Genomic DNA, 27292 nt, shown 5'->3' on the forward strand with positions numbered 1-27292 from the left:
ATTTACAGCATTGTCTGGCCACGCCAAATGCAACGTATGGGGCGAAACCCTGACTTCACCCCAGACAAATGTGCCTTTATGAACCATCTACGCATGAAAACCACAAAAATCGGAAAATGAGTAGGGGCGGCAATTTTTCACAGGGGGCGCGCAAACAGAGTAGGGGTGGGGCTGCGCCCCCCCCCCCCTACCCCCTTTGGCTAGAACCCTGTAGTATCTTAACTCAGATACTGAGACAGTAATAAATGTAAAAAAGAGAAGAAAACCCATGAGAACGAGTTATGCAGCAACTATCCCCTGTTCGGTCCTACGTAACCATGAATCTTCCGAGTTGGAAGGCTGTTGGTTTGCGCACTGAAGATATGTTGGAGCTAGGTCTCACGTTGCTGAATGTCTCAGTAGCCTGTCCATTTTTTATGCCCTATTATCGCACTTTCTGACTCTTCATCATGGTGTTACAGTCGTGGATAGTTGCTGCATAAGGGCCTGGTCAGACTCCGGCAAAAACGAAATAATCCTGGGATTTTAATCCAAATCTCCATAGTAACTTGCCGCCAGAGCGGCAAAAGCGAGAGTTGACGCTCCAAAAAAAAAAGCAAGAACGGGCCACGCTTTTCCGCTCCAAACAGGATTTGACGCTGATATGCCATTGACGCTGATACGCCATTGACACTGATTATCACTGATTTATTCATCTCGATATCGAGTTGATAATTGGCCACGGACAGCAACAAAACTCATAAGGATGGTTGCAAGGATTGCACTGAAGGTATTGGCGATCCCCAAGGTGAAGGAAATTGACGTCGTTCGTGGAGATTACCACTTGACCCTCGAAATGAAGTTTTAATTTTCATTCTCCCCACATGTGTAGCGTGATCGCGATTCTAATTCTAGACGCTGTTCTTTTTTCGTCAGGCAACCAAAATTTGCCCCAGTCTGACCAGGCCCTAACTCGTTCTCCCGTGGGTTTTTTTCTCTTTTTGTGTACATACTTCCTCCGTGAACAAAAATTCGTGATGGATTTTTGAGGGACTGGTTGCACACAAACTGCCATGAAATGATTCGCGATTACTTTCTTGGCCTTCCCTGGCAGGCCATAAAAGAGGTACGATGGAAGGAAAGCGACCTTTCACGGTACGACAAGCCGAGCGGGGTCTATGGTTCCGCTGTGGCAACATAGATGATGACAGTCCTGGTGAGAGAAACTGAAATAGCACTTCTCCGAGGTGATAATGCACTGCACCCTTTGCCTCTCTACTGCTCTAGCACCGAGTTCGAGAGTGATACAGTGATGGAATGGAGCAGCGAGCTTACACAAGGAGGGAGTGAACAAGCAGCTGCTCCGATCACACGGCGCAATGAAAATTAATAATTCTAAATTCAGGTTCTTGCTCAACCTATGCAAAGCCCAGATTCGAATGCTGATGACCCTGCATTCTTTCAGAAGTCTTCAGTCCGACGCAAGTCCCGTGGCTTAGGAAAACCGACTGGACTGGCTAGCCGCTACCGTTCAGTGCTAGTAGGAGTGTACATCCGAGAAATTATAATCATTTTTCTGTGCCTCTGCTCCTACGTTTTGCGAAGTTCTGGAGAGTGGAGATGAAACCAGGAGTCGTACAACTTTTACGATTCCCTGGTGGAAACGGGTAATCGCCACCGTAGCAGATCAAGTAGCTTGAAAGCCAACTTGAACGTTGGCACCATCACCAAAGTTAATCAGAGTTTAATGAAAGAAGTCGAGGAAAGCCTGAAATTAGCTGATCAACGACTCGAGAGAGAGTTAGAGATGACGACTCACATGCAGCAGATGACGACAGCGACACAAGGTGAAAAATGAGTCGAGCGAAAGCGATGCAAACTGAACTCTCTGCTCATTCTGACAACAGTTTCCCTTGTAAAGACGCTGTACATGGACTGAACTACTTCCGTCCAGTGATTTGCAGTCGATACAAACTGGTCTTGACCTGTTCTAAGCGTTTTTCATATCCATCGAAATCCATCACGAAGTTTTTGTCAACGGAGGAAGTAGTATCGATAATTATTATTTCTTTTTTTTTGTAGAGATGCTCACACAAGCAACTGTGCATAGATATTTTTCGAGAAACGAACAGGCGCTCAACCCCCTCCTCCTATATGACAAGTTTTCTTATTAAACTAAAATTAATAATAAAAAGTGAGAAAGGTTTGCTCCCCACACCGGAGCTCGCGCTATTCCGCCGACTTTATCCCTGGTGATGTTTGTGCCTGGAGAGCACTATATATGTGGTGCTCTTCAGGCACAATCTTCCTCAGCCTACTCAAGCTCAACTGATGAGGGGTGAATTCCCCGAAACACCGTGTATTGAACAGGGACTGGTGCTTTCTTGCAGGTTTGCCGAGTCGAAGGTTCGATGGACTTCTCGTGTGCTCTGGATGGCAGTCGTGAGTCAGTCAAGTGTCAAGTAAAGTCGGCGGAATAGCGCGAGCTCCGGTGTGGGGAGCAAACCTTTCTTACAAATCATCGCCGAAGTCGCAACCACTACTTAATAATAATAAAAAGTAAATATCTATATTTACAGACGATTTTAGAAAAGCTAAATGCTAACACTGGGGCATGTCCTCTAGATAAGTCAATACACCAAGTAATATTCTCCAAAAGGATCACCATCAGGTCGATCTCGTCGATTTCACTGGAGTTTTTCACGCGTAGGTGATGTACATATATGGCGACTGCGCCATGCCCTCCGGTGCGAATAAGCTGTATGCCTTGACACCGCCATGCTACAACTTATTTCTGGACCCCATTCTCTAGCCGTCGTGCCGTGCACACAAGTCGGGTACAATCAAGACCCCACCACTCCAACAATGCCTCTCCGTGTATTTTGATGATCGGAGCTTGAAAACTGATTCTGGATAATTGCAATATCAAACCTTGAACAAGTTGTCATATTGTGTGGTGATGTCTGCGGCATTCATACTTTTCATAGCTATTATCATACTTTTATCTCCACGTAGATTATTAGTGTACCAGTCGATACTAGTACTTGTAAGGGACCAGAAATACTAGAGTGCACAGCACCAAAGAGTGTGCAAATCGACCATGGGTACTGTCCTGACAGAATTTTAAGTTGACGTCATTTTTTATTTTTGAATTCTTTATTCTCACGATGGCACCATCGCCAATAAGAGATAAATATAGAGAGAAGATGAGATTGTGGGTTAAACAGTTGGAAAGTGATTTACATCACTTTGAACTTTACAAGTATGGGAGAGGGTGAGCGCTGCAGGAGCAGATTGAGTTAATCAGCAGTGAGCAGATTTCTTGTTTGAAAGCAGGTTGGGAGGAGACGTCACGAATGCTAGCAGGGAGGGCCTTGTAGTATTCTAGGGACTTGTACAGTGGGGAGTCTTTACAGCGATTGGTTCTGAAGGGTGGGAGGTGCCAAGTGCGTGCGTGTCGAACGCTGTACTGGGCCGTAACTTGAGCGGGGGTGTTGAGCATGCGTATGTGTTGTGGGGCATATTGGTATTTTATGGAGTGAGCAAGAAGGGCGAGCTTCACTTTGCGGTGAGAGAACATTGTCGCCCATTTGAGCCGATGGAGCAGTGTTGAAAGATTCAGAGGAGTGTAGAGGGGGAGACGAGGCAGATTCTGGCCGCATTGCGCTGGATTCGCTCAAGACGGTCAAGGGCTGCGATTGAGAGCGGGGTGACAGCAATGCATGCATATTCAATTATAGGCAGGATATATGTTTTGTAAACGAGAGAGAGTAATTTAGTGTGTAGAGTTGATTTGAGCCTAAAGAGAATATTGAAAGATTTTACGGCTTTCTTGAGCACAAAGTCAAGGTGGGCTGGCCATCTTAGGTCGTGCTGAAAGATGGTGACGATGTTGTGTTACTGTTTCTAGTAGGGTTTGCCCAAGTTTTATTTCGGGTGGTCGTGGTGGGGGTCGGTTAGCATGGTAGAACGGGAGGATGACGGTTTTCGTTTTATTGACTAGCAGGTGCCAGCGCTCTAGCCATTCTGCTGCGGCATCGACGCTTCTTTGTAGCGCAGCCTCACACTCAATGTAGCTGCCTGCAATGGCAATTAGTGCAGTGTCATCCGCGAACTGGCTGGGGCACTGGGGCACTCCCGCTGGTATTGGTATGAAGGCGGATGTTGTGCCTTCAACCTGCACCCGCTGTCTGCGTCCTGTCAAGTAGGCTTCGAGCCACTTGTGAGCCTTGCCGTCGACACCGTAGTGGCTCAGCTTTTTCAGCAAGCCTTGATGCCATACACGATCAAAGGCTTTACTAAGATCGAAGAAACACGTAACAACACGCTTCCCCGCATCCCTAGCTGTGGATATCTGGTGGACGATCCGTGCGAGTTGAAGTTCGGTCCCGTCTTGTTTCATGAAGCCGGATTGGTTGGAGGGTAAGTGCGGTGCTATGTGATTGTACAGACGAGAGTGGACTATTTTTTCTTGTGTTTTTGATATTATACTGAGCAGGGAGATGGGTCGGTAGTTGGTAGGATGGGAGGGGTTGCCCGACTTGGGGATGGGTGTAATAGTTGCGTCTTTTCAATCCTGTGGTATTTCTCCGGTTCTGAAGGACAGATTGTAGAGACTAGTGAGAGATGGGGAGATTTCCTTTGCAGTTTCTTTCAGGAGCCGAGTTGGGATGTTGTCAAAGCCTGGGCTCTTGCCAGTGTCTAGACTGCTTAGAAGCTTCTCGCCCTCTTCCACTGTTGCTGCGATTGTATTTTAGAGTATGACTGATGTCAGGGGTAGTGTTGATGTCTGGTGTAGTACAGGCGGTCTTGTTGATGGACTGTTGGCTTTGGGAGATAAAGAACTTGTTGAGAGCTGTTGCCTTCTCCATAGCCGTGGCTGCAGTGGAGTTGGCTGTCGATAGTGTGGGAATTGTTTGCTTAGGCGGTTTCTTCAGGTGCTTCAGTAGACGGTGGAGGTTTGTACCCATTGACGTTGTTTGCTGGACAAAATCGGACTTAGCCTGTCGCAAAAGAGCGGTTACTCGGTTACGCTGGGCTGTGAACAGTTTCCAATCTGAGTCTAGTTGGGTCGCCTTGTAGGTGCGGAACTGTTTGTGCTTTGTTTTGATCTGGCTGAGGAGATCCTTCGTCATCCAGGGACGAGTCGACGTAGTATTTTTATTTATTTTGCAATGCACATTGTACACATATTATCAGAAATACCCTAATCCTGTGCTTGAAAAATCCAGATTATATTCCGTAAAAATTAGTCCAAGGACCCGTGGGATGCGTTCAAACTCCACAAAAACCTCGTAAATCACTCGTGCAATGAGCACTACATCATTAAAATGTCAGGACAGCAGCGAATGCAGGAGTTGTAAACTGGTGGTTGGGGGGGGGGGGGGGGGGAGCACTTGCTTAAATTCAACTGTGTGTGGTTTGATCAAGGCCTGCATACATTTATTTTCGGGTGCGGAATATTTTTCTTCCCTTGATATAGCATGCCAACCTTCCACACAGGCTGGAGCAGGGCTGCCAGGATTTAAAGGAATTACCGGAAATGGAACAACACTGTGTCAAGCTGGATTTTATTCCGATAAACAAGTGACATGTTCAGCCAATGGTATATTGCAGCCGGCTAATTGCATAGGTATGCGGTGCCACTTTGACATTCATGTTTGTTGATCCTTGAATTTCAATTTTATCCCGATTGGTTTTTTTCATCGGTTTGAGGGAAGAGTCGTGATGGCGTGATTTTTTTCTTTTTGAGGTAAGATCATCATCATCAGCCTTCTTCGAGTTAACATTGCCAAGCAAGCTTGGCTAGTCTTCGCTTAGGCCAAATGGAATAAAGAATGAGGAACGAGCGGAGTCAATGAGGTGCGAATACGCATACAAATGCAGAATAGGGAAAAAACGATTTTTTTTTATATAAAACAGTCCTAAACACATACGAACTGTCAACTATTTTACCACAACGAAAATTCGAAACCTGCCGAGTATTATGCACGTTTGGAGAAATAACATTTTGACTTGCTTTCTTGCGGAAGATTGAACAGATTGATCAAATGGAGTGAAGAAGGGAATGGAGTGACGGAAGAGAGCTCATTGACGGCCAGTGTGGAGTTGCGAATTTCAGCTGTTCAGCTGGTTGGTCACCCGGAGCTCCGTCAACGAGGTGATAGAGCACGTAGCCGAGGTTGTACTGACGAGTTGGCAGCGGCTAGCCGAGGTCCACGACATTTACAGTCTCAGAGTCAGAACTGCCACCGCAACACCGGCAACACAACGTGTGCATTGGTGCAGAATAATGGAATGTTTGAGTCTGCCTTGATCGTTCGGTCATAATGTCATGCAAGAACGTTTTTGGAAATTGTCATGTGCCGAATGCTTCCTTGTGCAGGGAAGCTGAAAATGGGAAAAGTCTGAAGAATTTCTTTTAGGAAAGAAAGGGACCAATGCTCCACTAACAGCTAACTAACAGCCATTTACGGTAGTTGTAGAACGTCAGCACCGTCGGTCAGTGTCGTGCAACGTTGTCGCATGCGCTGATTGGACATTTTAGCGTAAGTTGTAGTTTCTTGGTCTTTTCTTTTCTATAAATTTACCGTATAGGCGCGAATTGAAGCCAAGGGGCTCTATTTTTCCAGAAGACACATCGAGGGGTGGGGGGTATATTTTAGAGAGGAATTTATTCGAGAGGGGCTTTATTTTCTTAATAGAACAACCATTTTTTCACACTATTCATGTTGATCAGTGCAAGCAGTGACTAACCCTATCGTTGCACGGGAAAGGACCCGATACTGCACTGCATGGTACGGACATTGCGCACTCAAATATAGCCCAGGGCTTTATACGAGAAAAGTGCACTTGAATGTTGGCGAGTTTACCCACTGGTGCGTCTGGACAACCAAGCTACAAACCGTAGTATTTCAGTCAAATATCGGTCTTTCGGGACAATCCAAGTATGTAAATCGAAGAGAAACCTCCAAGGCATCCAATACAGCAAGTTCGATCGCGGGACGATGCTGCGTTCCCGAGATGCGAAGCCTGCAAGATACGTCACGGCACTTTGCATTTCTACACGCGAGTCAAACGCTCCAGACCTGGGGTTTCCCCCTTTTCAAGCGATCTATGATCGCGGCAACAGGCTCAGACGTCTTGGAAGCTCTCACTGCATCTTCACGAAAAAATTGGGTGTCCTGGGATAATGGAGATGGAAATGGCGAACGATTTTCGTGTGACGGCGCAAGTCTAGCGCTGAAGCGATATCTGCAGCTTGTTGCGCTGGAGCTGTGCTTTATTTGCTATCGGATTTGGGCCCAACGGGTTGCTTGTCGCCAAAGCTTTCCAGAAAGCCCAAGTTTGTGGAAATTGGTAAAAGGAAACAGAAAATACTATCCAAAGTAGGTGAAACAATTGTTGGTATTGCACCCCAAATTGAGGTGCAATTTGTAATGGTCTCCTACTGTCAAGGCTATAATTTTACTCTCCCTGGTCCAAATCAACTCTAGTTTTCTGCATACGATTCCTGGTGCTCCTGGCAATCAGATACTGTATAGCAGGAAATTTTCGGACTGAATAATTTTCGGACAACGCCGAATTTCGACCTTTCGCACGGATTTTATCTTCGTACAGTGCTGCATGCTAAATGCACGTGTTCGCATGCAGTACGCATGTATAATGCACAGTGTACATAACTTCACAAGGAACACATTTTAGTACGGAATTAATTTTAGTACAAAGGAGCCCGTGTACGAAATCGTCCGAAAATAAGTTCCGTCCGAAAATTTCCTGCTGTACAGTAGTACCACAAACAAAATATGACTTTTGTGATAAGGTCTGTTTTCTCATCTGACGGCTCATATACGACTACCGTAAAAGCCCCTGTATACGCCCACTCGAAATAACGCCCACCCTCCGTGTATACGCCCAGTCAGGGGAAGGCAACACAATTGTTTCCAAATAGCGCCCATGCCCATGTAAACGCCCAGGTATGCTGAAACACCAGTGCATGTACAGGTACTGATACCCAATACTTACTGCTATTCCTATTCCAAGTATACGCCCTTTTCCAAAATAACGCCCGTGCCCTTGTATACGCAAAAGGAAATCGAGGCTGCTGTTCTATACGCCCGGGGCCTATACACGGGCTTTTACGGTACACTATAGCTCAGTGGTTAGAGCATCGCTAGCTACAAGCGAAGGTCCCTGGTTCGAGTCCTGGTGGTGACAGTCAATTTTTTCTTCAGACTTTTCCCGTTTGTGTCTTTCCCTCAAACTAGTGAAGAAATTATATAAGGAAATGTATAGACCCTCTCCTGGGTGACGCCGAAGATGCTGCTCGGAGGCGTCAACTGGCCGCCGCCTTCAACTCACTCCTCAAGATCTGGACCCGGAGGCGCCATATCAAGGTCTTCGGCTGAGGCTCTACAAAACCTACGTCATCCCAGTCCTTACCTACAACTGGGGCACTTGGGGCCTACCAATGTCGGAGCTCGCGCGAATGGATTCGTTCCACATGACCCAGCTAACGAGCATCATCGACATGCGGTATCCTAAACGAATCAGCAATGACACTCTGTACAAGCGCTCGGGAGCTGTCCCCCTCAGCGAGATGATCACAAGGCAGCGCTATAGTCTCGCTGGCCATATCTTTCGTTTGGTCCCAACTGCTCCTCCACAGTTGGCAGTGGATATGTATCTTCGCTTGGCAAACGACGAGGGCACTGAACGCTTCAGGGGTCGACCTCGGACGACTTTGGTAACGGTCTTGCAGACGGAACTGTCATCATGGCATGGACTTACCCTCCACCAGCCGCTAGATGCTGACGCAGTCCGCACAATGGCAGCGGACCGACAGGCCTGCCCCACCTAACATGACTGATTCTCTTGATCCACGCGATTCCGCCAGACATGGTGTGTGCATATTCTATTCTATTTTATACTTTGGATGAAGTTTTCCATTAGTCCTATTGGTATTGTTGCTAACGGCTTTTGTTGACGTCACTTCTGTCATTTCTTTGTATTGTATTACTCTTCAGACATCAATCCTGAATGGCATAAGCGAAAGTGGCATCCCGCCACCTACGCGGACATGCTTTTAATATAATAATATAATTATATACATTGAAGTGGTATAATTATTATTATTATAGAAATGCTTGTTATGTGTGTATGCTGACACTCAGTTTGTGAAAATTATTTTAATTTTTAATAGAACAATGATATTTTTGTAGTCATTTCCTGGCCCGATGTTCATGTTTTTTGTTTTCTACAGCCTATAATTGTTCAGTAAGACTAACTAGTGGTATCTTCACTGGTGCAGCACCGTTCTTCAGTGCTATGTGTGACGATGGATATCAGATTATTGGGAACAGAAATGTTACATGCTTGACCGCTGTAGCAACAACAACTCAACCTAATTGCAAACGTTAGTATCATGCTTGCAGTCAGCAATCAATATGATCGAGTCGCCTTTGGGCAATGTTGAAGTAATGATTATTATAATTATATTTGAAGGGATTGGGAGAACTTCAAATTCAGAGGATCATTTGGGGAAGTGAACTGCCTGAAAAAAGAAAAAAACACCAGACCCACCAGTACTCGAACCCGGGACCTTGCTTGTCATGAGCAGTGCGCTAACCACTGATGTATGGGACCAGGCTGAACCGAGAAGGTGCTGACAAGTTTTTCACTCCAAAGGAGGGAGAAAGACCCAAGTGCCATCAGTATGTTTGGCACGTGCTGTGAGCTGCCTTTGGAGTGAAAAACTTGTCAGCGCCTTCTGGGTTCAGCCCGGTCCCATACATCAGTGGTTAGAGCATTGCTCATGACAAGCAAGGTCCCGGGTTCTAGTCCTGGTGGGTCTGACGGGTTTTTTCTCTTTTCAGGCAGTTCACTTCCCCAAATGACCCTTTGAATTATTATTATTATTATTATTTTAGAATTGCGATCAACAGAACGAGCTGAACCGACATTTTCACAAAGGCTTTTGTTGTATTCAAAAAACGAGTGGATACGAAGGCAGTGAAGAACATGGAAGAAAGAAAAAATGTGATATGGAAGAAATGATGAACAAAAAATTGTACTTCGAACTAGTTTTCGCACAACACTCCTCAGGAAGCTACGTTGGACTGATGAAAAACAATCCAGAAAGATACTAATAAAGAGAAATGGAGTGAGAAGAAACAACACCTATGAAAATGATAATCCTAGCACTAAGGTAATAACAGGAAAAACTGCGAAAGCACTTAACGAACTTGTAAGGACTACTAGTATACTGTGACACAAGATATGACACCATGGCCAACCAGAGCCAAACAGACAGAACAAGTTGCTACTAAAACAAGTTCAAACGAATAATGCTGTCCTTCTGGCAGAAATGGATCACACATCACATTATGCTGATGATACAGCACTACTTGTGACAGCACCCACTCTCCCCGAGGCTAGTGCCAAGTTACAGTCCAACATAGATGGCGTTATTCATCGGATGGAAAAATGGAAATTGCAGCCCAACTCTTCGAAAACTGCTGTAATGTGTATCCCCCCCCCCCCAGTTGTTCCTGTGACCTATCTTCATTAGTAACCAGTCCCTTCACCTTTCCAGGCACCACAACCCCGCTCTGCATCGTTGAAAAACACAAGCATCTTGGCGTCATTATTGACCAACACTTAACCTGGAAATCCCAGATCGAAAATTTAGACTGCCGTGTTAGCTCAGTAATGGGATTTCTCTCATCACACATCACCCACCTCCACACCGACTGTCGCCATGTTATCTACACATCTTACATTCTGCCTATTTTTGATTACCGCTGCATAATTTGGGCTGGCATTTCTAAAACACTGATTGCTCGACTCAAAGTTATGCATAGGCGTCTTTTGAAAATATTATTTCGGCTTCCTCGCCTGACTCCAAGCGCAGACTTATACCGCCTTGCTTCTGCTGTGCCGCTCTCGGTCCGTGTGCGATTTTTGGCATGCCAGACAATTCATAAAATTAAGCTGGGCATTGCTCCTCTTCATGCTCTCTCCTGCCTAAGCTGGTTTGCTCAATCTCAGGACATGCGCACCAGAAACTCTCTCCGCTTCCCTATTGCGCGGTCTGCCTCTATGCAAACATCTCCTCTCTTCCTTGCTTACCGCCATTGGTCTCACCTCCCACAACATCTAAAATCCTGCCCATGTTACAATACATTCACACAGCTACTGCAGAATGCAACATACTAGTTGACATCCAGCCCTGCCCTAGCTTCTCTTGCTTTTCAGTTCCCCTTTCATTCTTTTTCTTTCTCCCCTCTAGCTCTATTACCGCCATGGCTGGCTATCGCCCACATCACCATTTCATTGGCTAGTGCCACGTGATTGTGAATAAATAAATAAATAAATAAATAAATAAATAAATAAATAAATAAATAAAACATCTCCGAACAACTAATTTTAATTGTTTCGTGTACGCTACGATGGCCAGCCTGCAACCTGTCGTAAATGCTCCCAACCGGGACACATCGCTGCAGATTGCAAACTCGCCACAGGACAGGAACGACATACGCCAAGCGAACCGCGCACACCAGAACAAGCACAACTGCAACTGTCGGAGTGCAACCTGGTGAACTTACCGTACAGACCGGAGTCCAAAACGAGTCGCCAGACTCGGCACGCTTCATAGTCTGGGGGCCAGGGGGATTATTTTTGAAGTTTCGTTCCGGGTAAGAGGGCACCAAGTTTTGTCGATTTGAGTGTCAAGTACCTTCAAAATGCTGCAAGATGGTATGCCATTCAATCAAAATTTCCATCGGGAAGGTCATACAATTAAGGTGGAAAGAATTGATGATGGTTGCCATGGCAACACATCAGTTAATTCAAATATACAGGAGAACTATGCGATATTTTGACAAAATTCCTGCTGGATATAAACATATCCAATACGTATGACTGGTTGGCCAAGTTTGACTGAAAACAAATAAACTTCAGGGCCTCAAAGGTGAATTATAAAATCGGATCTACTGCAACTATACATTACTGTACATACGTAATTAATATGCATGCATACACCGACAACTGTACAAATATATTGGTGACCAGTGTACATGTGACATCTATAAAGCCTTTTAGAAAAGAGTTAGAAATGAATAGAGTAGTCTGTGACCAATGGTGATCTAATGGATATACATGTACATGTACATGTACATGCCTGAGATGGCACGAAACTTTGTTGCGACTGATCAAGCCATCTGTTGTTCTGACTAGTGTGTACATGTACATGTATGTATGTATGGCGAAGAGGAAAATGTAGAGGGAAATAGAGCACGCCAAAGAAGTTCTCTAAGTACCTATCAGTTGGTAGCAACAAAGAAGAGCTTGTGGCATTCTTTGGTGGTGAAGTGGCAGCTCCCGGACAACCTGACAAGGTAACCCAGGCAAGGAACTGGTTGTCACTGCGGGCCAAGAGTCACAATTGTCAAGTCGGCTGGTGCAAGCATGGCGTTTACTGCTGTGGAGGAGTTGCTGTTAACCCAGGAACTCTCTTCCACTGCCTCACATCAAGAGCTGACATTGATTGTGGCTCCGAGCTCCTCCAGCAGGGCATTGATGCGTTTTCCCGTTGGGGACATAAGTGGAGGATCAAATTTGAGCCCTCCAAGACGCAGGCTATGTCTATAGGCCACCATCGCCAGCCCTGGGAGCTCCCTCGAGCAACATTTGACGGCACACCGGTCAGTGAAGAGAGTCAGCTGAAACTCCTGGGAGTCACCTTTGACGACACCCTGAGCTACTCCTTCCACCTCCGCTCCCTAGCTTCCCGTGCTAACCAGCGGATTGGCTTCCTGAAGCGAGCGTCTCCCATTCTGGTCGCCGAGAGCCGCCAACGCGTCTACAACGGCTTTGTGCGACCCACACTCGAGTATTGCCCCTTAGTGTGGATGGGCTCACCCTCGTCCCATCTTAAGAAGCTGGACCAGATCCAGCGAAGGGCCCTCTACATCATCGGAGCAGGTACTTGGCTTCCTAGCCTGGCACTCCGTCGCCTGGTAGCTGCACTTGCCTATACCTACAAGCTCTGCTATCTAGATGCATCCAGCCCTCTGAAGCAGATGCTGCCCAAACCAGCCACTCACCGTGCCCCCGAGACTAGACCTACCCGTCAGTCTCTCCAGCTGCAGGATTCCCATCCATACCAGATGACAACTGGCCTGCCTGCCAACACCCGGAATAGCTGTCTCCAAGGATTCCCTGCTTGCACCGTTGCAACATGGAATGCCGTGCCACCAGACCTGTTCCACCACCCACCCGCCCAGCCCCACATGCAAAGCTGAAAAAGGTGTACCGTCACATTCTTGCTCAGGACTGGCTCTCTGCTACTGATGCACTTTGAATCGGTTCACCAAAGCTTTCCCTGTTCTTATTAGTGTTCAGCTGCTTACCTAATAACCCTGCTGCCATCATCACCAATATTCTGATTCCCATGCACATGTCCCAGAACCTGCTATCCTTCGCAGTCCCCATCACCAAGAGCACTGTGCTCTTCTATCTACCAGCTCTCTCTCTCTCTCTCTCTCTCTCTCTCTCTCTATCTCTCTCTCTCTCTCTCTCTCTCTCTCTCTCTCTCTCTCGCTCTCGCTCTCTCGTTCTCTCTCTCTCTCTCTCTCTCTCTCTCTCCTTCTTCTCTTCTTCTCCCCCCCCCCCATCTCCCGATAATTATTAGCCCCCGTTTTCTTTCGACGCGTTTGCTGTGCAGTGAAGCCGAGACCCTAGGTCGGTGGAGCATATCAAACCCCGTCACCACGTCCACGATTCATGCCTGCGATGCTGCACCGCTGCTTTGCATGTCATGATTGGAAGCTGTGGCCTTAGAAAAAAAAAGGGGGGGCACCAACCTGCACCAACCTCCACCAGCAACGTACACGGGATAACATGGCTAACAGAACAAGCAATGATGGCAACATCGGTATCTCGTGTTCTTATCAGAACGGTCTCATACCCACTGACAGCTGCATGCCTTGCATGAAGGAGCAGTCTGGTGTCAGCCTCTTCCTGGGTTAACAGCAACTCCTCCACAGCAGTAGACGCCATGCTTGCACCAGCCGACTTGACAATAATTATTATGCACTCTTGGCCCGCAGTGACAACCAGTTCCTTGCCTGGGGGCACCTTGTTCAGGTTGTCCGGGAGCTGCCACTTCACCACCAAAGAATGCCACAAGATCCTCTTTGTTGCTACCAACTGATAGGTACTTAGAGAGAACTGCTTTGGCTTGCTCTGTTTCCCTCTACATTTTCCTCTCCGCCATACATACATGTACATGTATATCCATTAGATCACCATTGGTCACAGATTGCTCTATTCATTTCTAACTCTTTTCTAAAAGGCTTTATAGATGTCACATGTACACTGGTCACCAATATATTTGTACAATTGTCGGTGTATGCATGCATATTTAATTACGTATGTACAGTAATGTATAGTTGCAGTAGATCCGATTTTATAATTCACCTTTGAGGCCCTGAAGTTTATTTGTTTTCAGTCAAACTTGGCCAACCAGTCATACGTATTGGATATGTTTATATCCAGCAGGAATGTTGTCAAAATATTGCATAGTTCTCCTGTAAATTTGAATTAACTGATTTGTTGCCATGGCAACCATCATCAATTCTTTCCACCTTCATTGTATGACCTTCCCGATGGAAATTTTGATTGAATGGCATACCATCTTGCAGCATTTTGAAGATACTTGACACTCAAATCGCAAAAACTTGGTGCCCTCTCACTCGGAACGAAATCTATTAGACGTGACTTTTTCCTAACTTGGCCCCCGGACTATCAGCAGCAGCACTGCCAGCAGGCCCAGCACCAGCCCGAGTACTCTCTCGAGTACTGGATGTAGTACGAGTGCAACTCCTGTGGGGTCAAATGTTGGAGAACCCGCAGTCAGCACTGAAGTGTTCGAAACGGATTTGAATTTGAAAACTACGAAAGTCGATGAGGGGACTACTGAGGATACTTCAGCGATACTTCAGCGTTGAAAAACCTGACAGCCAGACATGTCGTCTGCACAGGGATCGCTGTCAAGCATGACAGCACACCCCAGAACTCCCCTCGCGGACGTCGAAGTAGACATTGCTGCAGAGCGAGATCTAGAACGGACAGAGCGACTCCTATCAGAAGTGGCATCAAACATCAACACCGAAGCGATCCACACTTGGTTCACGCCTGAACGTCGAGGCAGGAATGCCAGCACTGAGTCCTCACCAGAGTTGGCAACTGGGGTGAAGAAGAAGGATTCCCGGAAACCACCAATTTAGCTCCAGGCTCACGATTTAGTCCGCTTGTCAGAGTCTAATCGTGACTTGAAAAGAAAAAGAAAAAGAATGCAGAACTATAACTATAATGTAACACCCACAGCACCACCTACCTCCCCGACCGAGTCACTCAGTGTGGGATTTCTGAATGTGTGTAGTGTTCGGCGGAAGGTAGCAGAAGTTCAAACGCTCATCTCAACACGAGGCATTCACGTTCTCGCAATAGCCGAGACATGGTTTCGCGCCGAACAACTCCTGCAGAAGCTCAATGCAGCGGAGGAAGAATGGAAACTCTGCACCGGACGTCGCAGACGCAGAGAGCAACAACATCGACCCTGGCCAAAGCCAGCCCCTTGCCCCAGCACAGGGCTCACACTTGAGCCCACTGGCACTGGTGTCACAGGATACTCAATCCTAGCGCTGTCCTCCACACAATATCACTGAGAACAATACTTTCAATTGCGGAAATACCAAAAAAACCAAACAAATTACAAAAATAAATAAATAAAAAATGGAAGTCGCGAATTTCATCAGCTCGAACGTCAGGTGTCTGTTCAACAAGATGAACGAGCTTAGCCACGTGGCAGAGTTGCAACAACCGTCAATAATCGCCATCCAGGAAACCTGGGCGGATCCATCGGACAGCGACGGGATGTACGCCATCAACGGCTACAAACTCATAAGAGCGGACCGGGACACCTTTGGTGGAGGAGTCGCCACATACATACCACACAGCTGCCAACACGAGACAATTACCATTCCCATGACTCAAGCGGAATGTATTTGGATTAGAATAACAATCGGCCAAGCCTCCCTTGTGGTAGGGAACATCTACCGTCCCCCGCGGTCCGACCCGGCAGAGTTCGTGATGGAACTGGAGAGAGCCATAAAGCTAGTTGAAAGACCCCAGGATGAGATACTTCTCCTTGGCGACTTCAACGCCAAGAACTGCTTGTGGCACCCCAGCGACACCACTGATGCCTTAGGTGAGGACCTGCATTGGCTGTGCGAGACTCGTGGCCTCACACAACACGTCTCCTTTGCCACCCACCTACGCCAACACACACCTACATCGTGCCTGGACCTGGCCATCTCTAGCCTCAGCCGCCATAACATCACCATCACAAGACTGCCCCCTATTGGTGCCTCTGATCATGTTGTCATACAATGCAACCTACAACCCCAGCAGCCCACCACCCACAGAAACAATAATACCGATAATAATAAAAATGAGAGCAGTACTACACAGCAAAGCACCTCCAGCACATACTGGTTGTGGAGCGAGGAACGCATTGCGTCCCTGCGTGAAGCCCTTGCTACCTGCAACCTGCAGTACGATCCACGTCCCACTGACCCTCAGCCAGTAACCTCATTCTGGAACTTCTGGAGAGACCAGATACTGAAACTAGCCGTGCACCACTGCCAAGTGACCAGAAGCAAGTCCCGCAAAAATGCTACGCCCACTCGTCCCTGGCTGACGAAGGATCTCCTCAGCCAGATCAAAACAAAGCACAAACAGTTCCGCACCTACAAGGCGACCCAACTAGACTCAGATTGGAAACTGTACACAGCCCAGTGTAACCGAGTAACCGCTCTTTTGCGACAGGCTAAGTCCGATTTTGTCCAGCAAACAACGTCAACGGGTACAAACCTCCACCGTCTACTGAAGCACCTGAAGAAACCGCCTAAGCATACAATTCCCACACTATCGACGGCCAACTCCACTGCAGACACGGCTATGGAGAAGGCAACAGCTCTCAACAAGTTCTTTATCTCCCAAAGCCAACAGTCCATCGACAAGACCACCTGTACTACACCAGACATCAACACTACCCCTGACATCAGTCATACTCTAAATACAATCGCAGCAACAGTGGAAGAGGTCGAGAAGCTTCTAAGCAGTCTAGACACTGGCAAGAGCCCAGGCTTTGACAACATCCCAACTCGGCTCCTGAAAGAAACTGCAAAGGAAATCTCCCCATCTCTCACTAGTCTCTACAATTTGTCCTTCAGAACCGGAGAAATACCATGGCATTGGAAAGACGCAACTATTACACCCATCCCCAAGTCGGGCAACCCCTCCCATCCTACCAACTACCGACCCATCTCCCTGCTCAGTATAATATCAAAAACACAAGAAAAAATAGTCCACTCTCGTCTGCACAATCACATAGCACCGCACTTACCCTCCAACCAATCCGGCTTAAGGAAACAAGACGGGACCGAACTGCAACTCGCACGGATCGTCCACCAGATATCCACAGCTAGGGATGCGGGGAAGCATGTTGTAACGGGTTTCTTCGATCTCAGTAAAGCCTTTGATCGTGTATGGCATCAAGGCTTGCTGAAAAAGCTGAGCCGCTACGGTGTCGACGGCAAGGCTCACAATTGGCTCGAAGCCTACTTGACAGGACGCAGACAGCGGGTGCAGGTTGAAGGCACAACATCCGCCTTCATACTAATACCAGCGGGAGTGCCCCAGGGCTCGGTCCTGGGACCACTTCTGTTCCTGGCGTACACCATTGACCTGCCCACTGCCTGTGAAAATGCTACAACCTCGTGTAGCCAGTTTGCGGACGACACCGCACTGATTGCCATTGCAGGCAGCTACATTGAGTGTGAGGCTGCGCTACAAAGAAGCGTCGATGCCGCAGCAGAATGGCTAGAGCACTGGCACCTGCTAGTCAATAAAACGAAAACCGTCATCCTCCCGTTCTACCATGCTAACCGACCCCCACCACGACTACCCGAAATAAAACTTGGCCAAACCCTACTAGAAACAGTAACACAACATCGTCACTTCGGCATCATCTTTCAGCACGACCTAAGATGGTCAGCACACCTTGACTTTGTGCTAAAGAAACCTGTAAAATCTTTTAATATTCTCTTTAGGCTCAAATCAACTCTACACACTAAATCACTCTCTCTCTCTCATTTACAAAACGTATATCCTGCCTATAATTGAATATGCATGCATTGCTGTCACCCCGCTCTCAATCGCAGCCCTTGACCGTCTTGAGCGAATCCAGCGCAAGGCGGCCAGAATCTGCCTCCGTCTCCCCCTCTACACTCCTCTGGATCATTCAACACTGCTCCATCGGCTCAAATGGCCGACAATGTTCTCTCGCCGCAAAGTGAAGCTCACCCTTCTTGCTCACTCCATAAAATACCAATATGCCCCACAACGCATACGCTTGCTCAACACCCCCGCTCAAGTTACGGCCCAGTACAGCCTTCGACACGCACGCACTTGGCACCTCCCACCCTCCAGAACCGATCGCTGTAAAGACTCCCCACTGTACAAGTCCCTAGAATACTACAATGCCCTCCCTGCTAGCATCCGTGACGTCTCCTCCCGACCTGCTTTCAAACAAGAAATCTGCTCACTGCTGATTAACTCAATCTGCTCCTGCAGCGCTCACCCTCTCCCATCTCTTTCATATCTGGCTTGCAAGTGTTGAGTTTCGGAGAGAAAAGAGCAGTACGTGGCATGTGGCCTCTAATTTCCTAACACTTTGTGAAATTCTCCGTGAAGTCCAAATTTGAAAATGCTCATTCGTCTGAGTTGCTTTTTTCTTTGTATATAGCTTGTAAACAGGTTAGAAATGCCACAAGTGCTATTCCAAGTCAAACGGAACAATTCTAGAGCTATGCGCAGCCTTCAAAAAGAAGTCGCGAAGTTTTTGTATACGGAGGAAGTATATATTATATATACCCAATGTTGTAGACAGCAAGCTGTTTCGGCCGTAAAGGCCTCATCAGTACAGCTACGAGCTAAATAGGCCGAGTATATATATATGAGCCCCGGCCAGCGAAAACCAGCACTTGTGTACTTGATATCAATCATCAAAATGTGACGTCAAAGTTTGGGACGCGCAGTGAGCTGGCTTTTGAAGATTCTTTTTCGATCGAGTGGGTGTCTTTGTTGTCAAAGGAGTTTCAAGTGTCTTCAAATGTCTCTGGTCAATTGATTTTAGCGCTAGGTGAGAGCTCGTCACACGGAGGTTGAGTTTAGACACAGCGATGGCGACAGGTGTCGCGACAAAGACTTACAAATGTAGGTCCAGAGTTGTCAGCGCGAGACTCCCTGTACGGAGCGGCGCTGAAAGTTAGTTCGCGATCGGAATTATTTGTTTGGTGGCGATCTTGCTGAGCTTGTCCAGCAGTGGCGAGTCTCATATGCATAGCAACGAAGAGCCCTCATAAAATCGACACTGGATACTGGTGGTGACGATAGTCAGTGCTGGAGTAATAGCGACTGCGAGGAGAAGCAGAATGTCGTCCCGCTGAGCGATCCGTATTTCTACATCGACAACAATGATGCTGCAGACACTGATGGAGGGCTTCTCACGGCGCAAAACAGAGCGTAGTATTATCAGTGCTCTACCTTGCCAGATGACGCCAAGCTGGCTGCAGCCTGGGATGAGAAAGGGGATCCCTAAAAACTCAAACCGGCTGAACGCGTTGGGGCAACATCTTCACGTGCTACAAAACGCGAGTATTCGCTCATATCATTGAAATACAATTATGCTGAAATCATGGTCTGAGTGAAAGTGTGCAAGAGAGTGGATGTCTGTGGTATTGGTGAGCACATCTATCAGTATGGCAAGCTTTGTCACAACGCTCAAACTGCCAGCACAGAGGTCCCTCAACACAATTTGGAAGGCCAGCCACCAATCATCCGCGTTTTGCACTCTGGTGTTGTAAAGAAGGTAGTGATGTATACGGAATATCGTCACACTTCTGAACAACTCATGCCTGCAGCACCAAGAGGGCAAGCCTGATTTGCATTCTGTTTACTTACATGTACCTGTTCCACATCACAATCAGAAACTGTAGGATCAACTTGCATGGAATCACTAGGCATGGATGCTGCGCCAACTGTACGGAATCTTGACCTGTGTGACTTCAAACTCTATTTTCCATGCTTTCGCTTATCAGATTGTCATCAAACTTGATAACTTGAATGATTAATAGTGTAGAAACAATTTCGAGGGAAAAAATAATTTTTGAAAAAATTACACATGTTCAGGTTTCTGCTGGCTGGGGCTCATATATATATATATAAATAGAGACGTAGGCGAACAAAATTTATATACACACAACAACAAGGTTGTCAATTTGATAATACTAAAAGCTTTTCACCCATTTTCATCAGTAGTTACATGGGAATGAGCAAGAACGAAAACGAAGCCAGAATTTATACTGGGGGTAGAGAATCAGCAAGAATATTCTTACGCGCCTCAAGTTCACACTACACTACCATAAGAATGTATGGAGCAGTGGAAAAATGCGGGAAACAACACATGAGGGGAATGCAGTACCAGAACAAACACGTGATAAAGTTGTCAGTCCGGTTGCAGCTTGAACAGCCGTAGCACCTTGATGTGCTTCTTTTGTTGACACAGCTCTGGCCTCAAACTGCGAATGTACAGCGCCTCCAGTGTGAATCTGTGCGCGCTGTTCCGGGCTGGTGTGATGACACTGAAGCGAGTCATGACAAGCGTTCGTGAACCTAGCCCAGATACAGCTTCTGCTCAACTTGAATCTGCAACGCGTATTATCACAAAATTGCCGTGGAAAGGGCAAAATTGCATTGCCTTCCGCAAAAAGATTAAAGCTGCAATTTTGAACTGCTATCCTACAGTATCCCCCACTAAAATTTATACAACCAGACCCGCATTCAGGTCTATCGCGAAGGATGTTTCACCAACTCTTGAAACTAGTAATTTTATTTATAAGTATGCGTGTCGCTGTGAGCGGACGTACGTTGGTGAGACATGTCAGCGATTCTCGGAAAGGATCAAGCAGCATATCCCAGACAAGCTGTACAAGAAGCCGCCTGACAAACGTGTGGCAACAAGTGATAGCGCCATCACAAAGCATTTGCAGGCGCAGCCTGAATGCATCCCGCAGGAACGCAACGGCAGCTTCAGTGTCATCACACTAGCCCGGATCAGCGCGCACCGATTCACACTGGAGGCGCTGTACATTCGCAGTTTGAGGCCAGAGCTGTGTCGACCAAAAGAAGCACATCAAGGTGCTACGGCTGTTCAAGCTGCAACCGGACTGACAACTTTATCACGTGTTTGTTCTGGTACTGCATTCCCCTCATGTGTTGTTTCCCGCATTTTTCCACTGCTCCATACATTCTTATGGTAGTGTAGTGTGAACTTGAGGCGCGTAAGAATATTCTTGCTGATTCTCTACCCCCAGTATAAATTCTGACTTCGTTTTCGTTCTTGCTCATTCCCATGTAACTACTGATGAAAATGGGTGAAAAGCTTTTAGTATTATGAAATTGACAACCTTGTTGTTGTGTGTATATATATATAATAATAATAATAATTAGTGGTGAAACGAATATTCGAATATTCGAACATTCGTTCGAATGAGCACATTCGAATATTCTTTAAGTCGCATTCGAGTATTCGTGACGTCACTTCGAATGCAGTGCACGTTCATACGTGCACGCCAAACACAGTACAGTGCAGTGCGTACAGCCTGCCTGTGACTTTGTACTGCATGTTTGCACCAGGGAGTCGTAAAATATGGTATTTTACGACTCCCTGGTTTGCACATGTATGTGCATACTGGACTGCCAATGTAGCAAACAACATGTATAAACTTCGAAGTAGCCTTATGTGGCAGTGCATTTTATGTGGCACTATTGTTTGTACTACCTAATAATAATGACAACATCCATGAAATGACTGAGAGGAGGTCATGTGATGTCATCTGTGTTACCAAAAGAATATTCGTTCGTTCGTTCGTTAAGCCAAAGAATATTCGACTACTAGGTTTTGACATTCGTTTCACCACTAATAATAATAGTAAAACATAATAATCCAGGTATGTACCTGAGAAAGTTTAACGAGAGAGCTTGGGAGCTCAGGGCCCTACGCTATGCTTTTTTGCCTTGATGACCTAGACAAAAAAGCATAGGGATGTTATAAATTCTTTAAAAAATTCCTTTTTTTTAAGACATAACCTGGGATTCGAACCCGCACTATCGCGCGCCCTGCATGCATCCCCCGATACACTTCGCATACATACTAATTCTTCCAAGTTGCTTCACATTATGATCTTGCATTTGAAAGCCCTATTTGAATATGCATTGTGACCAGCCGTCTTTGATGGCACGGTATGGTAGGGGATAGTTACGGGACAGGTACGATCGAGGGTAATACGACACCGTCTCCCGTACCGTACCGTACCGTCAAACACAGCTGGCCACATACAGCTGCCCGCAACATTCAAATAGGGCTTTCAAACGCAAGATCATAGCGTTAAGCAACTTGGAAGAATGGGTATGAATGCGAAGTGTATGGGAGAATGCATTAAGGGCGATAGTGCGGGTTCGAATCCCAGCATATGCCTCAAAAAATAGGAGAATTGAAAAATTTATAACATCCCTATGCTTTTTTTGCCGTCAGATTCGGATAGCGCCAGGCGTGACACAAACAAACAAACAAACACACAAATACCAAACGAGAGAGCTTGGAAGCTCAGGGCCATACGCTATGCTTTTCTGCCTTGATGACCTGGACAAAAAAAGCATAGGGATGTTATAAATTCTTTAAAAAATTCTTTTTTTTAAGACATAACCTGGGATTCGAACCCGCACTATCGCGCGCCCTGCATGCATCCCCCGATACACTTCGCATACATACTAATTCTTCCAAGTTGTTTCACATTGTGATCTTGCATTTGAAAGCCCTATTTGAATATGCATTGTGGCCAGCCGTCTTTGATGGCATGGTACGGTAGGGGATAGGTACGGGACAGGTACGATCGAGGGCAGTACGACACCGTCTCCCGTACCGTGCGTACCATCAAACACAGCTGGCCACATACAGCTGCGCGCAATATTCAAATAGGGCTTTCAAACGCAAGATAATAACGTAAAGCAACTTGGAAGAATGGGTATGAATGCGAAGTGTATGGGGAATGCATATAGGGCAATAGTGCGGGTTCGAATCCCAGGATATGCCTTAAAAAAAGGAGAATTTAAAAATTTATAACATCCTCTGCTTTTTTGCCGTCAGATACGGATAGCGCCAGGCGTGACACAAACAAACACACAAACACCAAATTAAAGCTGTGTGGACCCTGGCTAGCGCCAGACGTTACTGAAGTAACGTCTTCTGCATAGCTACGGGAATTAAAGCTGTGTGGACCCTGGCTAGCGCCAGACGTTACTGAAGTAACGTCTTCTGCATAGCATATGTGTGTTTGATCATCTTGTGCCACGCATAAACTCCAACCCGACTTATTAGTCCTCGGCCCTGTTGATCGCTTACCCACTTTCCTTGAAGAACGATCGATAAAAAACAGGACTTTTTGCAAAAAACGGCTGAAAAAAGGAAGAAAACGTGTGCTCAGAATGAGATTCAAGTACACAACCATGAAACGAGAGAGCTTGGAAGCTCAGGGCCCTACGGTATGGTTTTATGCTTTTTTGCCTAGCTCATCGTACATGTTATTAGAACTGATGGAAATATTTTTTTCCGTTGATTGGCCACATCATTGTATTGCAAAACGTTTCAAACAGTTTGAATATGAGTTAGGCAAAAGTATTTGCAGAATTTATTGCGGATTATTATTTTTCTCTAATTTCCTCCACTTTTGGTTTGTTCCTTCTTTTCTTTTTATCTCCTTATACTGTAAATCAACAAATTTTGGCTGATGAGAAACTTTGGCCGATCCTGAAACGAAACTTTTCGCCATCATTAAACTTTGGCCGATTGGAGTTTTCAAAAAAGAATCAATCGGTATTTTTTGCTCTCACATGCATCCATTGCTCAATCATGCATCATTTGCCTCTATGACAAACCTTGGCCTGAGATTTACTTTGGCCGGTAGGTACCAAGCGGCAAAATCAGCGAAATTAAATCGCCAGCGAAAGTTAGTTGATTTTAATACAGTAATCGGATTTTGTGGCCTTTTTGTAGTAATACATTGACCTGTTGAGCCAATCAGGTAAAATTATATTCCATACAATACAATACAATTCAAAAAATACAAAAATAATGTCCCTGATAGGGTGCTCGTGCTTAACTGCTGCTGACGGCCGAATACATGGTCTTCAGCAACTTGGGTCTCCTGTGATACGCATCCTGTCTATCCTGTCTACGTTTCCTGGGACCGGCGTTGATTCTGCTGATCAGGGGCGTTCTGGAGTCGACAGGATATCTCTGCCGACGTTTCCTGGGACCGGCGCTGAAACGCCCATTCGCGGTTACTTTTGAGTCGACAGGATGTCTGTCCAGACGTTTCCTGGGACCGGAGCTGACTCTGCCGATCACGGGAATTCTGGAGTCGACGGGATCTGTCTTCCGACGTTTCCTGTGATCGGCGCTGAATCGCCCGTTCACGATTATTTTGGAGACGACGGGATCTCTCTTCCAAAGTATGGTTTTACTGACCCATCCTATCACCTATTCGGCAACTAACATCCATTCTAATTTCATTTCCTCCTCGTCTCCCTATTTCTTTCCAAATCTCTCTCTGCATCAGGGAGTCGTATACATATGACGACAAATATTGTGGCCAGCTGTTTGTGGCCAGCTAGCTGTGTTTGATGGTACGGTACGGGACAGGTACGGGAGCGAGCAAATATTGTGGCCAGCTGTTATGTACAATCCTGTAGAGCCTTTGTAGTCACAGATACGGGACAGATACGGGATAGCTACAGGCGTGACACAAACACACAAACAAACAAACAAATGCCAAATTAAAGCTGTGTGGACCCTGGCCAGCGCCAGACGTTACTGAAGTAACGTCTTCTGCATAGCTACGGGAATAAAATGCATGTATATAATATCAATCCGAGTTGTGTGTGTTGTTGGTTTCTGCATAACTTCTTACAGGCATCATGTGTCCAGCTGATCCACCGTCGATTGCTAATGGTTACATCAGCGCAGTGTTTTCTAGTTTTTTTCCCGGAGATACAGCGAAGGCATCATGCCTTCCAGGATATCAGCGAACAGGAGCAGCGGCAATCACCTGTGACAAGAGCGGACAATGGCCTACAGGAGTTTCTCTTCCTTCATGCAAATGTAAGAATCAAAATTTGTTCGGTCATGTTACAATTTTCTGTTCTGATCAACGACACCTCCGTCGAACCTCCAAACATTGCCACAGCACACCGTCAGCAAATTGTGACACGAGAGTACAGTTCTGCTGTGGTGGTTGATGATACAGGTTATCTGTTCAAGGCCGAAATGTGTTGTCCACCATTCTTGGATCATGTATCATATTCCAAAATGTTTATTTTGAAAGACTTACTCTGCAAGCATGTGGAAATTTGAGTTGAGTACATAATGATAATGTATGGAATGGTAAACCAAGCGTATCCCAGTTTATGTTAATCATTGTGTCAGGATTTTGTGTTAGCACATGTGTATAGATGTATATTTTTTGTGTGCGTGTTTGTATGTGCGTGCATGCTTGCTTGCGCGTGTGTGTGTACGTGTGAGTGTGCGCATACATGTGTGTGTGTGTGTGTGTGTGTGTGTGTGTGTGTGTGTGTGTGTGTGTGTGTGTGTGTGAGAGAGAGAGAGAGAGAGAGAGAGAGAGAGAGCAAGTGTGCATGTGTGTGTGTGTGTGCGTGTGTGTGTGTGTGTGTATGTGTGTGTGTGTGTGTATGTGTGTATGTGTGTGTGTGTATGTGTGTGTGTGTGAGTAATGACCTACCTTATAATACCACACAGAGGCACTGTGATGGAACGTGAATGTATAACTATTCGTGTGACATACCTACTTGTATCAATTTTGTATTTCCGAGATATTTTAGATGTACAATTCTCAGTTAATTGCCAGTCATCCACTGATGAAATTTGTCTTGTCTCGTTGTTTTGTGTTTCATTCAGTGATATCCTGCACTTTACCCCGCCCACCTTCAAATGGTTCAATTGTTAGCAGCTCGACTTCTCCTGCTGGCCTGACCGTCTTTGCATGCAACAAAGGTTATAAACTGAAGGGTAGCAGTGTCACTTTATGTTTGTCGAATGGAAATTTATCAAATCCAACACCGACGTGTTCAAGTGAGGCTTCTTCTGAGAGAGACACAGAGAGAGAGAGAGGTGAGAGAGAGAGAGAGAGAGAGAGAGAGAGAGAGAGAGAGAGAGAGAGAGAGAGAGAGAGAGAGAGAGAGAGAGAGAGAGAGAGAGAGAGAGAGAGAGAGAGAGAGAGAGAGAGAGAGAGAGAAGAGAGAGAGAGAGAGAGAGAGAGAGAGAGAGAGAGAGAGAGAGAGAGAGAGAGAGAGGAGAGAGAGAGAGAGAGAGAGAGAGAGAGAGAGAGAGAGAGAGAGAGAGAGAGAGAGAGAGAGAGAGAGAGAGAGAGAGAGAGAGAGAGAGAGGAGAGAGAGAGAGGGAGAAAGAGGGAGGGAGAGGAGAAAGAGACAGACAGACAGGCAGACAGACGGACGGACGGACGACGGACGACGGACGGACGGACGGACGGACGGACGGACGGACGGACGGACGGACGGACGGACGGACGGACGGACGGACGGACGGACGGACGGACGGACGGACGGACGGACGGACAGACAGACAGAAGGAAGGAGGGAGGGAGAAATAGAGAAAGGCAGAGACAAAGGGAGGGAGAGGGGAGAGGGAGAGAGAAACAGAGAGAAAGAGAGCAAAGGGAGAGAAATAGCGAGATCGAGAGAGATAGAGCGAGAGTTTGTGAATAATATGTCGGTCTGCGAAGTAGTAATATTGTGGCTTTTCAGCACAAATAACAAGATGATTTGAACGTCACAACACTTGCTCTTTTTCCTTTTTTCGTTAACTTAACTTGCTACTTGACCAACTCACTAATGCAAGCTTGTGCAAATAAGAACTTCATGTAACCATCAGCTTGTCAAGATTTCAAATTTTTCAATAAAGCATCCCTTTCTAATTGATGCATAAATAAAGAAGAATGAAAATTGTCTGAGTTAAGTCTGACTGTCCGCCAACGTAACCATATTATATACAGTCAGCGATTGTGACAAAATGGCACAAAACTGACAAAGA

At 46.3% G+C, this 27292-nt stretch overlaps 1 protein-coding gene across 1 annotated transcript in view; it reads left to right on the forward strand.

The window, feature by feature from the left end:
• Window positions 1-27292, forward strand: part of LOC135818913 (sushi, von Willebrand factor type A, EGF and pentraxin domain-containing protein 1-like) — a 108753-nt gene that overhangs the window by 48783 nt on the left and 32678 nt on the right. The window contains exons 9-12 of the mRNA XM_065332102.1: window positions 5462-5611; window positions 9242-9394; window positions 25139-25327; window positions 26141-26314. Coding sequence (XP_065188174.1) covers window positions 5462-5611; window positions 9242-9394; window positions 25139-25327; window positions 26141-26314 — 666 coding nt within the window. The remainder of the gene's footprint in view (window positions 1-5461; window positions 5612-9241; window positions 9395-25138; window positions 25328-26140; window positions 26315-27292) is intronic.

Source organism: Sycon ciliatum, chromosome 6 (genome assembly GCF_964019385.1).
Source record: "Sycon ciliatum chromosome 6, ocSycCili1.1, whole genome shotgun sequence".
NCBI classification, from domain to species: Eukaryota; Metazoa; Porifera; class Calcarea; order Leucosolenida; family Sycettidae; genus Sycon; species Sycon ciliatum.